Genomic DNA, 17,143 nt, shown 5'->3' on the forward strand with positions numbered 1-17,143 from the left:
TGATGCATTTTATTTTTGTGTGCACCAAATAAAAGAGGAATCTCTTGTCAATAATGAACAATAGTAATAAGTCACAGCTATAACAAGTGTATTAAATGTCCACAGTTGTGAGGTGTTATTGTAAATGCATGTTTTATGTGTCCTTCAGGAAAGCTGAAACTGGCAACAAGAGGCTTGAGCAAAGGGCATGGGGAGACATTCCCTGGTACTCCTTTGTTTATAATTAACATTTTTATAGTTTGTTTACTCATATAAACTGGACATAACAGTGGTACCTGTCAAAACAAGTCAATCATTCTATCAGTCAAAGCATTTTATATTACCCATGTTCCTTTCCTCCCTGCAAGTGGAGTTTGATTAATTAGGAGCCTGGATTGGGCGTCGTTGTTCCAGGTTTGACAATTTTAACAAGCTACATCTTTTGTAGCTATGTTGGAGAGGTGGCTCTTGGAAAGGCAGGAGCTGCCCCAGCTTGGATTCCTCATTGCTATGTCCAGTTATTTGCAGGAGCAGGCAGGCTTGCAGCATCAGGGATTGGCCTCAGTGGGATAATTTATTGGAGATCCTTTCTGGCAGTACTTTCTGTTTTGCTGCATGAAACAGTCTCTTAAAATCTGAATTCACACGGTGCTCTGAAGCAAATCCATTTGTTTCACACCTTTAGAAAATAAATGTGGCATAAAGCAATGAGAGGATGTATAGGGAGGGGTAGTGATTTCATTTACTCATGAAATCTCTGAATAAGTTAACCATTTGAGATCTTCCTTTCATATATTTCATTCACTCTCTGTTTCATCCACATCCCCCAGGGTGCATATGCTGAGGTGGTCTGGCTCATTTTGCATGACACAAAGGACATGGGACATCAAACCCTTGCCACACCTCTTGGCATTCTCTTGATTGGCAACCATGAACTGACAGATTTTTTGATAAATTATTTTTACCCTCTAGCAGTCTACTGTTGTTATGGATGGTCCTTTATATTGAATACTCCTTTCTTCAGTCTCTAAGCTACAAGGTGGCTGCTCATCTGCTGATTTTGTTTCATTTAGTAAACACACATTTTTATTGATGTGATCTGCTTCCCTGTTGGGCTTACAGGCAAGAGAATGGCAGAAGTCACATGCTGCCAGCATCCCACTGTTATGGTACAGGGTCTGCTGCTGGCAAGACACCTGTTCAGTGGTCTGACACAGTCCAGACATTCTGTCCAGGCTTGACAGAAATTACTCTTTTTGATATTTATTGCTTGGAATGCCCTGTGCTGTCAATTCACATGATTTCTTTAACCTTTGGTCTTTCTTCTAGTGCTTACATACCCTACTCCCATTCACATTTAATTTGTTAATATGATAATATTTCTGTTAAAGTCCTATGGCTGTTGTGGTTTCATTAAGTCTATGCTCACAGGTCAATTATGAGGTAAGGTATACTGTGGTATAGCTAGGAATTAGGAATTACCTGTTTTATGGTTCTAAAGCACATGGTTAACCACCTGAAAAGCAAACACTTCTTAACTGTATTTTAAAGTTATGAAATGCTGCATTGTTTGGCTTCCCCTTATTGGGAGCCCATGTGAAACTCATGTTGGATTTGTGTTTTTAAATCCTCACTCTGCTGATTTAAAATAAGCTTGGTTCTCTGTGTAGGATAGTAGCAAAATGCAACATCCATTTTTGGCATTTTGACTGAGTTTCTTTAACTTCACTTCTCATTAGAAAGCTGACATTACATAGCTGCAGTTAATCTTTTAGGCTCCCTCTCTGGTTACTGCAAAGTGGTATGCCTGCAGTGTGATTAATCCACTGTGTCTTAAACAGAGTTTTATAATATTATTAGTATTAGTATTAGTATTAGTATTAGTATTAGTATTAGTATTAGTATTAGTATTAGTATTAGTATTTATTAGTCAAACTTTGCTGGACTAATTATATGAGGAGCCTCCAAGCTTACTTTACTAGAAAAGTAATTAGAACATACTCTTTTACTAATATAGTGATATGTTTAAAATATGTATCTGGTATGGCAAATTATGCAAAATATATGTGAATAGTCAAATATTTTAGCATCTTCTTGTTAAGAATCCCAGGAAAAGATATGACTAAATATCTTTGACTTATTAATAGTAGCATTTTTTTCTGCAGTTTCCAGTTTGGTTGGAATAGCTTTTGTCCCTGTCCCTTTTCCTCTTTCTGATACCAGAAACATCTGCTGCTTTGTGGGATTATTACACATTTTATTCACAGGATCAGTGATTAGTATTTGTGGAATCCAGATGAAGGCAGATGAATTTTGCAAACACATATCCAGTGGAAATGGAAGAAAATTAGGTTTGACTGAACTTTCCTAGTTTACATATGGAGTCAGTCTTATATGGGCCTTATCCTCTTCAGTGATTTTGAGTGAAGCTGAGTGGTACTTGGATGTGTACCAGTATTAAATCCAGTATTAAATGTTCTTTTTTTCCTCTTGGAGTAGTCTCTTCCCCACTGAACCATAGAAACATGGAATGGTTTGGGTTGGAAGGGATCTCTAAGTTCCAACCCTGTTGCTCACCAGGCCAGGCTGCTCAAGGCTCCATTCAACCTGGCCTTGAACACTTCCAGGGATGGGGCATCCACAGCTCCTCTGAGCAACCTGTGCCAGTGTCTCACCACTCTCATCATAAAACATTTCTTCCTCAACTCCATTCTGAATTTATCCTCTAATTCCTGTTGTGAGGAATTTGTGTGCTCTGTCCAAGATCAGCTGCTTCTGTGAAGCTGATCTCACATCAGCCAAAGAGGAAGTGATCAATTGCTGTTCTTCTGTGTTCTGATGGAAATGTTTTCCTAACAAAGGAGTCAACAAGAAAAAGGTTCTGCAATTAAATATGCTCTTTTATTTAAAGGGGGGTTTAATTCAATGGGACAATGAAAAATACCATTTATAAAACATACTTTGTTCCATTCTTCCCACTTGTTTGAATGATTCTCTGCTTTTAAAACACAGTAAGAATCTGATATAACACTAACTTGATGTAGTGAGTGACCAGGGATGCACACCAGGGTTGAGCAAACCTTTCTGAAGTCTTCAAACAGAATCCCTCAGTGTAGATGAACTCAGATCGTGAGCTTTCATAGCACTAATCTTCCCACTCACCTCTTCCCACATCCAGACCCCAGCCTTTCAGAAACCAAAAGTGTGATTCACCTCATCTCTTTCAAATGTCTTGCTGAGATGAGATGAATCATACTTTAAAAGCTCTTAATGAATTTTCATTTATATACAGGTAGTATAAATGATAAGCATAGTTATCTGATGTCATTTGGTCATATGAATCCTACCCAAAAGTTTTCGTGTGGTGTACTTTCTGTGTGCCATAGCAATTAGCAGAAGTCATTTAAATAAAACTAAATGGGCCATTGTTCCATTCCCTGTTGTTTCTAAGAAATCTTTTTAAGAAGGCAAGTATGATTAAGCAATGAAATTAAGTCGTTATTGACTGACGTGGAAAAATCTTCTTTTCCTTAGTTTTCTTTCCTACCCACTCTCCCTTTGCTCCCCACAGTATTACCCCATCTTGTTCTGCTCTTTTAAACCTTTCTATAATCGCTGCTGGTTTTTTGGATGCTCAAAGTCAAACCCTGCTTACAAACACAATGTAGCCCCACACATTGTGTCACATCTAAATTTTATGTAGACTGCAGTAGAAAAAGTTACTCCTTTCATTATTGTAAGCTTCACTTTTGTAATGGGATCAGCCTGTGTTAATGCTCTTTTGTTTTACAGTTTCACACATGCATTGTGCTGCAACCATGCAAACAGCAAGCCAAGCACCTCACCCTGCACTGCAGGAGTTTCAAGTGATTGTCTTGGCTATTACCTGTTTGTATTGCAGCAGGATTAGCACCCACTGTACAATGACCTCACCCCTTAGACACATAGAGTATCAGTGGGGGGGAGAGGAGGGGATGGAAGTGCACCACAACCTCATCCCCAAGGTCATGCCCCAGCTGAGCAGTGGAGCTGAAGAAAGGCCTCTGGCTGAGGTCTAGCCAGCTCATTTGCTCCCACCAGCTTTCTGGAATACTCTCAGATCTTTACTGGTAGAAGCCTATACAGATGGGGTTTATCAAATTGGTTATAATTATGTCACCAATAAATATTATTTGATCATTGTTCCTTGTCCATAACTAGTGTTTTAAGGAAAATTTCCATTCTTAATTCTTTATTGGAGTATCTTTTCTCTTCTTTGTTAACAGTGCCTGCTGAAAAAATCATAATCTTTTTATCCATGCAGTGACAGTAGCACATAAATAGTAAGAGTGATTGCCAGCTTTAGCTGGAAATTCAATAAAGCTCTATTTTAATTACCCCATACTTCTGAATTAACTTCATGTGTATTGTTAATAGCCAATTAATTAAGTAGTGTTTCAATTTGAGATATAAATTCAAAGGTTTCTTTTTGTGTATTACTGGTTTGGCACTATCCATTAAGTAGCCCATTATGGTATCTGACCTCACATCTTTTTGAAGCTAAAATAATGATCAAATGAAAATAATGTGGGAAAAAAAATAAAATATTTAATTCACTCAAACCCCTCTTTATCTCCGTACTCACACATCTGCTAAAAATGTTGTGTATTAAATATACACTGTCCCTTAATTTTTATTGCCCAAGCAGTCTCCCTTTTGAGTCTGTGATGAAATGCCAGATTTCAGGTAACTCACTTTTTGCTACTGCATTTTACTGCTCAGGCTGCAGCAATTGCCAACATGTTTCTTTTAGGAGTGAGTGAACAGCATAGATTTCATAGATAAAACCAGTGATTACTCTCTGAACAGATACAATTGTTTTTCTGTACAGCTGAAAGAGAAATCCCTAGTTGGAGCAATAATCTAAGCAGGGTATTGTCAGAAACAGCTTCTCTGTTCAGATGGAAGTTCTCATTAGCTACATAATCTCTGAAAAATTAGCTGTATGAAGTTAATTTTTTATGGAAATCAAGCACAGTGATTTCTGTCTTTCCTTTGATTGAGAGATAAAAATGTTCCTAAAAATTAAAGCAATGATTTGCTTATATGTGCAGTGTGTCAGAGGTTAAGAAAAATAGGAAAAGGGGAAAACTGTCTTTTTTTCCTTCCCCCATCATCTATTTGTTTTGCCTTCCTTTTCTTGAATCATATTGGAATGTATTATTGACATTGTTCCAAAGTTTGGGTCTTTGAGTGTTCATCTAGGAATTTCACAGATCACTGAATAGAAGTTATATATTTACAAAGGACTATTGCTTTCTTACTTGATGTATCCGTGTCCCCAGATTTGTGTCCTAGAAAAAACCCCACATTTGAATCAAACTCCTACAACTTTTGTCTCTTACTTTCACCAACCCTTCACCGTGGTACTACGTGAACTTGCAAAACCTTTGCTAGACCTCTCCAAGAGTTTTTCAAATTGTGTGGACAATCAGAACGCTTTTCATTTTGTTCTGATAGATGGTGATGTATTTTATAGCAATATTTAACAAAATAAACTCTTTAAGTTTTGGTGGTTTGATGCTGGTCAGCTGTAAAAGCTGAGCCATAACTTCTGGATGTAGACTGCACTGGACCCCAGTGAGGAGGGTGTATAGAATCATCACTGGTTCCATTTCTTTTTGTCTCTATCTTTCTGTAATTGTCAGTGGCAAAGAATTTCCTTACTTTAGTTTTGTCCCTGACCTTTCAGGGAAAGTAAAATAGTATGCTATTTGTATTTATGTAAAAAATACTCAAATTTTACATTGTATATGCTACTCTTCCACTTCTCTTTAATTTTATATGTTGTATTGCTAATGTTTTGTTTACAATATCTTTTACAGGTCTAGGATTCAGTATTGCAGGAGGGGTGGGAAACCAACACATCCCTGGGGACAACAGCATTTATGTCACCAAGATTATTGATGGGGGAGCTGCACAAAAAGATGGGAGGTTGCAGGTTGGAGATAGACTTCTTATGGTAAGTATGACAAATTTAAATCCCATTTATTTAGCTGAAAATTGTTTCATATAAGGACTTTCATTCACCATGTATCTTTCTGGAGTTAACCAAAGCAACTGCTATAATAATTATATTTCCATTATCTTCATTTTAGCCATTTTTTTAAAGCAAATTTCTGAGACTGAAGTTTTAAAAAAACCATTCCTCTGGAAAACTAGAATTTTTTGAAGGCAGTGTATTATCTTACTTTGACCAACCTTTTACAGAGAAGAGAATAAATATATTATGCACATATGCAACAAGTCCAAATGCACCCTAAAACTTAAAAGATTTTAGACAAACTGTTTGTTAAGGGAATACTGATTCTACTGTTTGTTGTAAGCAAATTGAAAGATGTCAAAACACACCAGTAACTGAGTCCCATATAGCAGCTGTCAGTGGACTACTGCCTATATTTCAGTATCTGTAGGAATACTTTATGTACATGTTCCATACACGTTACAAAAAACTCCAAACATTTTCCAAATTTTCCCTTAAGTGCATTCTTCTGATGGAAATCAATTCAGGAAAGTCTTCCTGCTGTGTGCCATGCTGGTTCATTGTTTCTTATCAATAATGCTTTCCCACTCACAGAGTTTGTTTAATTCAACATTGAGGGGGAAATCCTAACCCTGGTGAATCAGTACAAGTTAATCTATGTCAAGTTATATTCATGTCAATGCATTTGCATAGATTTTAGCAGGTACAAAAATATGTTTTTAGTAAGTACAATGAAAAAAACTTGTACTGCACTAGCCTTGTTTTGTGATGTGATATTTGAGCAGTAAAAAATTGCCTCAACCTTTATTGCTTCCTGTGAAGCTGTGCCTAATTGAGGTTTTCTTTATTTGGCTGGGGACACTGTGTTCCAGTCATATATGAAGATGACCATTAATTTTATACAGAGTACTAAACAGAACTGGAAAGGCACTTGGTTGCTGCGTTTGTGACTCTTTGTCTTTTTTAATTAACCCAAATGGATAGATAAAACAGCTTAAGGATCAACTGGTGTTAGCAAAAGCAGAGCAAAATGAACCTAGAACTCAAAATTTCTTTGGCGTTTTTTCTTTGCACAATCTCAGCAAAGTGAAATTAAAGTCACTGTTGGATAATGAAGTTTTGGCTTATTTTGGTGCGGAAATATGTATTTTTATTTGCCAGATTTGTATTTTAGTTATTTTGCAACTTGTTGCAAATCTGCTTCTGTTCAGCTGTTTGTTACTTTTTACCCTAGTGAGAAGTCCTTGCAGTTTTATGTTATCTGCAACTTTTTGTTAATTTGCTAATAATTTCTTCCAATTCACAAGGCAGTGAGTATATATATATATAAGGAAATCAAATAGAGGCAAACGCCCACATTCACCCTCTTCAATGTAATTTCATCAGAATTAATTTAAATAGAAATATTTTATATACCACTGTGCATAATCTAATTCTTTTCAGATTTTTATAGGAGTAATCTATTAAGCATCTCAGTCTTCAACCTGTGGTTCAGCAGTCAGAAATAGATGTTTCTTCATTGTGACAAGTTTATACTTCTGAAAATGAGCAGAGGTCATTTGCATTATGTTTGATGTCTTTGTTCTTTCCTTTCAGTCTGGACTGTTTCTTTACTAAGTGTTGTCTCCTTTTATCACTGTATGTAAAATGGGCAAAAAATAATCATTCCAAGTATTGCTCTCCTCTAGTTATGTACTTCCAGACCAAGCTTTTCCTTGTTGCATAAGAAAATACCAGTCAGGTTACTCTTTGTGTGCTGCTACGTATTTGGAGATATATTTACAAGTTCAAAATCTGTTTCTAAAATTCCTGCAGGTTGCAGCCACGTTTCTTGATTCTCTCCAACATGACACCCTGATTTGTTTATAACTTCTGTACCTTCAGTATTTTTCTATCCTAATTTGTGAATTATCTGTCAATTCATGGCATTAACTTCATGTTCCTTTATGAATAGTGAGTGAAAAAAATTAATTACTTTCTTTTGGCAGTGTTTCAACACAATGTTACCCTTGTCATCTATACAGTCCTACTTCTTCTTCACTGATTTCTTACTGATTTTACATTTGGACAGTTCCTTTTTTTTGTTTTTTCCTTCTCAGTAGTGAATCCTTTCTTGATCTTTGGTTTTTTCTATCATTCTCTATAGAATTTAAAAGAATTTGTCATCCTTCTGGAATTCTCAGCAGCTTCTGGGGAGCTTTTTTAAATTTTATGCATTTGTTCTTATAATTTCATGTGAAGTGCTTTCAGATCCCAAAGAAAGTGCAAAGCAAATTAATATAAGTTTAAGATGTAATGAAAGTGTAGATGCAAAATAAAAACTAATATTGAGATGTAAGACAAGAAGGGGCCACTTGAGCATTTTGCTGCTTGAGGACCCCACTGTTATTAAATGCAGATTGCACATAGTGTGTTAAGCATTTCAGAAGATGCATGATATAAATAATGCATTGTGGTTATTGTTAAGTCTGTACAAGGGCATGTTATACAGTTATGTTTCTGTTGCACCAAGCCTGCACTTAAGACTTACTAACCTGAGCACTCACACAAGAAAATGCTCCATTGTACAATAGTCCTGAGGTACCTGTTTGGAACATTGCTGGGGAAAGCTTGAGTGTTTAAACCAAAAGCTGGATGGTTTTTATAGGTTTATATGAAAGGAAAACACCAGAGCTCTTCTCTGAAGACTTGCAGCTAGGAGAAAAATACTTCCTCACTGTGTTCTGGTGGTGATGCCTGTGATAATGTCTCCTTCTGCTGGTGGTAATGCCAGCAGCAACGCAGTTGGTGAGAATCCCTTTGCAGTGGAGAGGAGCAAAAGTAAGCCACAATACAGAGCATTACAGACCACCATGGTAATTCAGGGTCAGCTATAGGGCCAGAAAAAGTTGCTCAGGGTTTTATCCAATTGCATCTCAAAAATCTCCAAGGATGGAGGTTGCAGAGCTTTTCTAGGAAACCTGTTCCATAGCTCAGCTGTCCTCTTGAGGAAAATATGTCTCCTGATAACCTGACCCTCTCTTGTTTCAACATGTGCCTGCTCTCACTCATCCTGGTACCACAAGTGACTCTCAAAAAGCATTGCTTTGCCTTGATGATCTTCCTATAAACACTGGGGGTCTGTTATTAGGTTTCTTCAGAGGAATCCCTTCTCCAGGCTGAAAATGCCAAGATTCCCTGCTTTCTCCTCAACCGGTCCGTGCTCCATCCCAAACCATCCCAGTAGCACACCTCTCAACTTGCCTCCTTTTGTTATTTTTCCTGTAGTGCAGGAATCAAAACTGAACACAGTTTCCAGGTGCAGGCTAATGAGTGTGAACTACTGGGGAATAATCCTTTGCTCGTTCTCCAGCCCCTGCTCCTGCTCATCCAGCCCAGGATGCTGTTGACCTCTCTGCTGCCAGGACACAGCTGGTTCATGCCCAGCTTGCCATCCATCAGGAGCCCCAAGCACTTTTCCATAGAGATGCTGCCAGGCTGTCAGTGCCCAGCCTGTGCTTCTGATGGGAGTTAGCCTGTGCCAGGGGCAGGATTTACTGTTTCTTCCTGCTGAACATCATAAAGTCTTCTTCAGGCCCTTCTTCCAGTCTGTGGCAGCCCTGCCTTTGAGTATCCCACTGTGAAATGAAATGTCACCTCCAAACATGATGCACATCTCACCTCTTCAAGGTCACTGCTAATGGTGATCAGGAAAAGCTGGAAAATTGTTTCAGTTATTACAGCTCAGGTAATAATTACTTTTTTTTATCTCATACATTCGTCTTACTTTTCACAAGTTTTTATCTACAGAATGAATAAATGAGAAATCAGTATAAAATTGGTACTAGTTTTTTACTAGTATCTAACAACACTAATAGCTTGAAGCAAGACATTTTTCAGGGCAAATGCTAAAACCATTAGAATTTAAGGGAAAAAATAAGTTAATATTTATCTTTTATATTAGCTTTTCTAAAATATGTCTCATATGCCAAAATACCCTTGCATGTTTGGGCCATATCCTGTTGCTTTTTGGCCCATGTAGTCACAGAGATTGTAAGTATTTAGTTAATGTAAACATATTTATATCCTTCATACAAATTATTAGTCTTCAGCACTGGAAAGAATTTCACTTTTTGCAGCCTTTTAAGTGAGTGAGTTTTGAGAAAGGCCATCAGCATTCTAGATTTACAGCTGGCAGGTTGCAGGTGTTTGCTGGCAAATGTTCACCCAGGAAAATCCACTCTCTGAATGAAAAGTTGTATATTACAGAAAGGCAAATATAACTACAGGTAAGGTAAAGATCACTCCTTTGTCTCATTCACTGAGTGAATCAAATCTTTCTTAGCCTAAATCAATAGAGGAGATGAATGAATCCCCTTTAAAAAAGGAAAATTAAATAAGACAGACTTATTCCTCTGGAGCTCTTATTCTCATATCAGCTTATATTGTTCTGAATGGAATTATTCTTTAGAGCACTTGTACAGCCATTTTGGGGATTTTAAGCTCTTCTAGATGCTTTTTGGGACTTTTGATTTTCAGTATGAATCTAGGAAAACTTCCAAATAAAATATTCTTGCTTAGGTTTGTGCTTCATTGCCCTGATTATGCTATTTAGGAAAAAAAAAATCACTCCAGTCTTTTTATATCTCTTTGGCATAATTTCTTATTGATTTCCCCCATCACTCAAATAGCTTCTTTGATTGGACTTGTATCTTTAATTTCCTTCTCTACTGCTATTTTATTTTTTTATTTCTTTCCCTTATTCGTTTCTCATGTTGCCAGTATGTTTTAAATCACATATTTGCCATTTAAAGAAAAAGCTTTTCAACTTTTTTTTTCTTCAGATGCTGTTTGCGTTTTTAAATTTTCACTGCATGGACCTTTTCCCATTAGAGAAGCCCCACTTATTCCATGCCTTTTTTCTTTCTGACTCCTATCCTTTAGCTCCTGTCACAGCATTTTTTGTCTCAAATATACAGCTTTGTGACTAAACTGACCATTCAAATAAATATGTTTTTTAGTGTTTGCCTGAAGGGGTTTTTTTTCCCTTAATTAATTGCTACTTAAATTGACTTCTTAGATCCAGAAAGTTGGCATGCAGTACCCATTCTACCCACTCAGAATTAAGTCAGTCCTTCTGAATTAAAATTCAGCCTCTCAGAGAACTGCATGCTATATATGCTTTGATTTTTTTGCTTCGTGTGCCTCTCCCACTCTTTATCTTCTTTACCTCTAACTCAACCCTGTTTTTGCAAGCTATATGCAAAAATATATATGGTTACATCTACAGGGGGAAATAAACCTTTGCTATGATGCATTTATTAAGCCAAACCACTGAAAAAGCCAGATCTAGTACTTACAATTCTTTTAAGATAGGCTATCTTTTAGGGAAGAAATAGCTCCAGAAATAGTCTCTCTTGGCATAAATCTCAACATCATATTTCCTATTATTATCATCTCTAAATTGTTTTAAGGAATGATGTCCAGTGATTCCCTTATGAAAAAAATTGCATAGTACAGTCATCTTGCAATAATATCTATGAGGCTGAACAATAGAATTCATCTAAATATTCAAGTTTTTTGTATATCAGAATACATACAGATGTCTTAATTTGTGTTCACTGTTTAATGGTAAAAAAGTAGAAAATATATGGATAGATACACACAGAATTATTAATAGGAATTGTAGATCCAAAGCAAGGGCTGCCTTCTGAAGGAAACCTGGAAGTGCAAGTCTAAGCTGATGCTGGCGAATGACTAAGGAAAGTGATGTTATCTCCTCCTCAAAGACATCCCACTTGAAAGAGACATTATGGCACCACTGAGGATCTTCATTTTTGTGAATGAATCCACAAGTTTGTTGGTTTGTTTGTTTGTTTTCTCTTCATGTACATTGACTCTTTATTTCTTTGTTTACTGAGAACTGAGCAGTCCAGGACAAAATTATTTTACATAAACTTTGCCATGAACTCTAGGTTCTTTAAGTGTATAAAGATAAACATAATGTCTATGAACTGTAGAGACATTAAATCTTAGTTTAGAATTGATTGAACTCCTTAACTTCCAGGTTTCAGTAACTTGTGTAGTGTAGGTTAAACACCTGTCCCATAATGTTATTGTCAGAGAGAAGATGCAGGACCTGCCATATCAAATATGTTTTCTATGTATCATACTTTATTTTCTGTTTCTAAAATGGCTTTTTGTCTTCTTTACTGCACAACTGTGGCATCCAAGTATCTTGTGTGATGGATTTTTATCAGCTAGATTTACCAAAAAATACCCCAACAAAAACCAAAGACCAAGACCTTTGGAAAAAAAAGTTGCATCAAGTCGATTTGTGTCATAGTTATTTTTATTCACTTCTAAAAAGACCAAAAAATCAAAATCCAGAAAGTTCTAAGATATTTCATTTTGTGTCTTTTTTTTTTTTTTTTATTGACTGAGAATATTTTTTTACAGCAGCTTTATAGTGGGTGAGGTTATGTGAGTTTTTCTCTACTTCAAAAAAAGTTAGGATGAAACACAAGAAGGTAGATACAATATACAGACAGCGTGGGAAAGGAGAAGAGGTAAAGGATAACCTTGTGGTCACCTTTCTAAAATGTGTGAATCTGATGTGTCTAGCAAGTTTTGAAATACATAAACAAGAAAGGCATCATTTCAGTCACTTCTTCCTGCCAGCCTATTAATTTAAGACATTTATTTGTTAAAGGTATATGTAAGTTATTGCTCTTCATAACAAAGATATAGAAATTTGTAGAAGTCAAGTATAAGATTTTTATTTAAATATAAGACCTGTCAAAATACAGCATACCCTGTCAGCAGCTCCCTTCTGAATGTTAGGCTCTATCACTGCTCTTCATGTCAAATTATCATAATATACCTGCCACTCTCTCTTTTAATAACCCTTAAAACCAAGTCTGAGAATTATACAAGGAAAAAGACAGAATCCTTACATTCAGCAATACTGTCCAGCAATCATTTTTTCTTGGTGCTGATGAAATTGTCTGGATGTGAAGAGTCGTTCAGCGATTTGTAATAACTGGATTTCTTTCCATCTGCCAAACACTTTGGCTGTTGCTTATTGCCACATTCAGGTTTCTGATAATTGATTGATACTAAATTCCCAGGAAAGAATATATTTTGTCTGCAATTTACTGTTACGTTATGCTGTAGAGGGGAGGGAATTCTGCTTCCATCTTGCATAATCTTCAAAAGGAATCCTTGCAGTAATTGCAGAAGTTGGAGGACAGCAATTTAAGTGACAGTATAATGTTCCATGTACCAGATTCACTGTGAAATGTAGGTCAGTGGAACAGGCTCCCCAGGGAAGTGGTCACAGCACCAAGCCTGCCAGAACTCAAGGAGCAGCTGGACGATGCTTGTGGTCACATGGTTCAGTTTCAGGCAGTGCTGCGAGGAGCAGGGACTCAGTGATCCTTATGGGTCCCTTCCAACTCAAGGTCTTCTGTCATTCTGGTGTATTTCTTGTCTTATGCCACGTGCCTGAAACCTTGATCTGCACCCTGTTCTTTTTTCCCCTATCTTATAATTTCTCCATTCAGGAGGTTTATAGATTTTGTAGCAGGGAACTCTCACGGTTCTGTTCATAGGAGGACAACCTATTGTTGACATTCTGTGAATACAGTGGATTTATATGTCAATAAATGTTATATGCCTCTACAGTAAACCACTTCTGATACTTTTCTTTTGATTTTCTTTCTCTGGGAGTAAAGCATAAGCAGCCAGAGCTTACTGCCACTGTTTCTTTCCCTATTTTATCTGTGGTCTTACACTCTTATCCTTGCTTAAGTGTTTTTCTTTTCTAAAAAAAGCATTGAAATAGCACTACATTATCTTGGTTTTTCAATGTCTTTTTCCCATGCTTTGAGAAAAAAGACAAACTTTCACAATGAAAAAATACCTTTCCCCCATCCTGAACTGCCCTTTTTCAATTCCTGCACCTCATAGGTATTCTATATGCCATTTTTTACCTCTCCTTATTTCAAAGGTCAATGTTGTATCAGTGATGGAAGGATTGCGGTGTGTTGGATATTTCTGAGGTCCCAGCTATGGAAGCTAAGAGATGAATTAGGAAGTTTACCTTGTCAAATAATGTAGACAGTTTCTGTAACTGATGTGGTGCTATGGATTTATTATTAAATCTATTTTATATTAATTAAATCTATTTTATATTGGTGATTATAGCCCTAGCAGAACATCACAAAAGACTTTTCTATTGTCAAAAACAAGTGCCTTCTTCACCCATTTTGATTCTGTGTATCAATATTGCTACATCAGTCTTTCAATATGCATGTGCTAAGAAAACTGCGTGTCCTACCCTGCAAACATTTTGAAAACTGCAAGGATGTGTCATTTTTGTGTATATTTCTGCATTTCAACTCACCTTTCTGATTTTTCCTCTAAGGTAAATAACTACAGTTTAGAAGAAGTTACCCATGAAGAGGCAGTAGCAATACTGAAGAACACATCAGATGTAGTGTATCTGAAAGTTGGAAAGCCCACCACCATTTACATGACAGATCCATATGGCCCACCAGATATTACTCACTGTAAGTTACTTCTGCAACTTATTTTACAAGAGATATTTCAGGTTGTCAGATGATTGTATTTTTTCATAGCTTGTTCAAAGTACCCCATTAAAGTTTATGAAACAGCTTGGAAGGCTACAAAAATGAAATGTTTATTGCCACTTAAGTAGGCTACACTCAAGAAATACTGCAAATAATTTAACTCTGCTGAAGTATTTTTCCAGCAAATGTAGCAATGTAGGGGATATATGGCTGTGCTGGTTCCAATTAGCCATTGTCCAGGTGATCAGACTGAACTGTAACTCCTGTGAAGATTACAGCAATTAAGTATATGCAAATACATTTTGAAATAGGATTGGATTTGTAGCCTGGAGTCCTCTGTCCACTGAAAAATTGGAACATGCAGCAAACCATCTTGTACAAACTTAGCAGAAGCCTGAGGCAAATACATCTCGTATTTGAATAACATATTTTACTGGAATGTAAAAATCACTGCTCCACTTACAAAACTTTGCCTGTTTTCTGTGGATAGCCAATTCTTGAAGATACAGAAAGGTCTGGGTTGAAAGGGACCTTAAAGACCATCTAGTTAAAGTCCCCTTGCCATTGGCAGGGACACCTTCCACTAGACCAAGTTGCTCAGAGCCCCATCCAGCCTGGCCTTCAGCACTTCCAGGGATGGCATATCCATGGCTTCTCTGTTGCAGTGCTTCACTGCTCTCATAGTGAAGAATTCATAAATCATTGGTCCACTTTGCTTTATTCTCAGTCTGTCCATTAACTTTAGATGTATTCACCTGGCTGCTTCTTTTTTGCAGAGGACCAAGCTCATATTTGTCCTTGCATTCAATGCACACTCTGTTGTAGGAAATTTTTTTTTAATAATATGGTGAGAATCAGTGAAATATCCCATAGGAAGGGAAGATGACCTCATTTTCAAACAAAGTGATTTCAATCAGGCTTTTGTATACATTCATTTAAAAGCAGCTAGGCTCACATCCAGCACTCAGGTAGAAAGATGTGCATCCAGGTGCATCCCCAGGACTCCCTGAGGTGACCATGTACAAGGGTTGGTGGCTGGCTGTGGAGTCCTTATCATATATATAAATTTTAGGTTGACAACCTCCTTGCTGGAGTGCTTTTTGTACTCTTAAGGAGACAACAGCAATAAGGATCTTCTGTTTCTGCCATCTGTCCCTACTCTGCATGTCTTTAGGATTTATTCACATCTCTGCTGTCTACTTATCTGAGTGTCCTAGGCTCCAACCTAGTCTTTATCTCCCATCACCATCTTTTAATGGCTTGAATATTTGTTTTAGTTTGGGTGTAGGCTTTCCTGGCAAGATGTATGTAATTATACTGAGTATATTGATGAATACAGCTTTATCAATACATGCCATTCTTAAGCCCCTTCTGCCAGTCCTCCTGATGGCCCTACCCAGTCATTTCCATTCCCTTGTCATTCACAGCAATCTTAACATTTCAACTGCACTCTCTATACTACTGGTGCCCATTAGTCTAAACAGCTCATTACTGAAAACTCCCTTTCTTCATTAGTTGTTCATTAAAAACTGTCTGCCTTGAGTTTTACAACCAACAGGGACCAGCTGCACCATCTAACAACTGGATGGAAATACAATTTTTGACAAGAGCTTCAGCAGTTGATCCATACCCATCTTGATTTCCTGCTAATAGTTCTGTGGGTACTTAAGGCAAAATGAGGGTGGGGAAATTTACCAAGGCCAGTAAATGCTAAGGATTTAAATTTTTCTGCACTTTTGCAATGTTGCTATTGTGGGCTGACAAAGTTGAGGAAAAGCTAAATATCCCAAATTCCCCCTTATTCTGTCTCCTCCATACAAACAGAAGGGAAGGTTTTGTAACATGCATGTCAGTGGTATGCTCAGCCATGCTGAGGATGCCTGTTTAGTTAGCAAATGTTACAACAGATGGCAATCATGTTGTTCAGTAGCAGCCTGGTCTGCATCTTACCAAAGCCCAGGAAGTAAAAGTTCTAAGTGTCCCTATCCAATCTCCAGCTTTATAATACTTTGAAAATAATAATTTTGCAGTTTTAAAACACTGTGGTTTATTATGTCAGATTATAGATCAGCAGCATATGAGAAGACAGAAACAATTCCAGTGGGAGAGTAAAGGTTGAAAAGATTTGCAGTAGCCCTTCCCAAGCTGTTGGTGCACACAGATTCATTTATCCTCAGGGAACCTTTCATTATACCTACATGTTCAGAGTATTTCAGAATGCATAATGGCCTTTCCCTGTAGAGAAATTTTGCTTTGAAGCATTCTGTACTCAGCATCTGAAAAAAAAAGACTGAAACTAATACTAGAAAGTTAGGCTGTCTTCTCATGAGAAAATTAATCACAGCTCACTGCAGAAGCATGTAACATTGCTTTTTCTAATTAAATTAACTAGAGATAGAATACAACTATTGCCACATCTCTTCAGTCATGAATGTCCCAGATAAGTTCAGAATAGCAAAAAGCGCACAAACAACCTGCCAGCCCAATATATAACCAGACAAGACAGTACTGTAACTTTCATCATTAATCATTAATATATAAGAGATTTGCATCCATTTTCTATTTTAAG

General features: G+C 37.0%; 1 protein-coding gene across 15 annotated transcripts in view; it reads left to right on the forward strand.

Moving 5' to 3' along the window:
- DLG2 (discs large MAGUK scaffold protein 2) overlaps nt 1–17,143 on the forward strand; it is a 963,673-nt gene that overhangs the window by 688,630 nt on the left and 257,900 nt on the right. For all 15 annotated transcript variants that reach the window (XM_056503649.1, XM_056503680.1, XM_056503673.1 and 12 more), the window contains 2 exons: nt 5,844–5,980; nt 14,409–14,553. In XM_056503649.1, the coding sequence (XP_056359624.1) occupies nt 5,844–5,980; nt 14,409–14,553 (282 nt within the window). The remainder of the gene's footprint in view (nt 1–5,843; nt 5,981–14,408; nt 14,554–17,143) is intronic.

The sequence above is a fragment of the Oenanthe melanoleuca genome, chromosome 1, assembly GCF_029582105.1.
Source record: "Oenanthe melanoleuca isolate GR-GAL-2019-014 chromosome 1, OMel1.0, whole genome shotgun sequence".
Lineage (NCBI taxonomy): Eukaryota > Metazoa > Chordata > Aves > Passeriformes > Muscicapidae > Oenanthe > Oenanthe melanoleuca.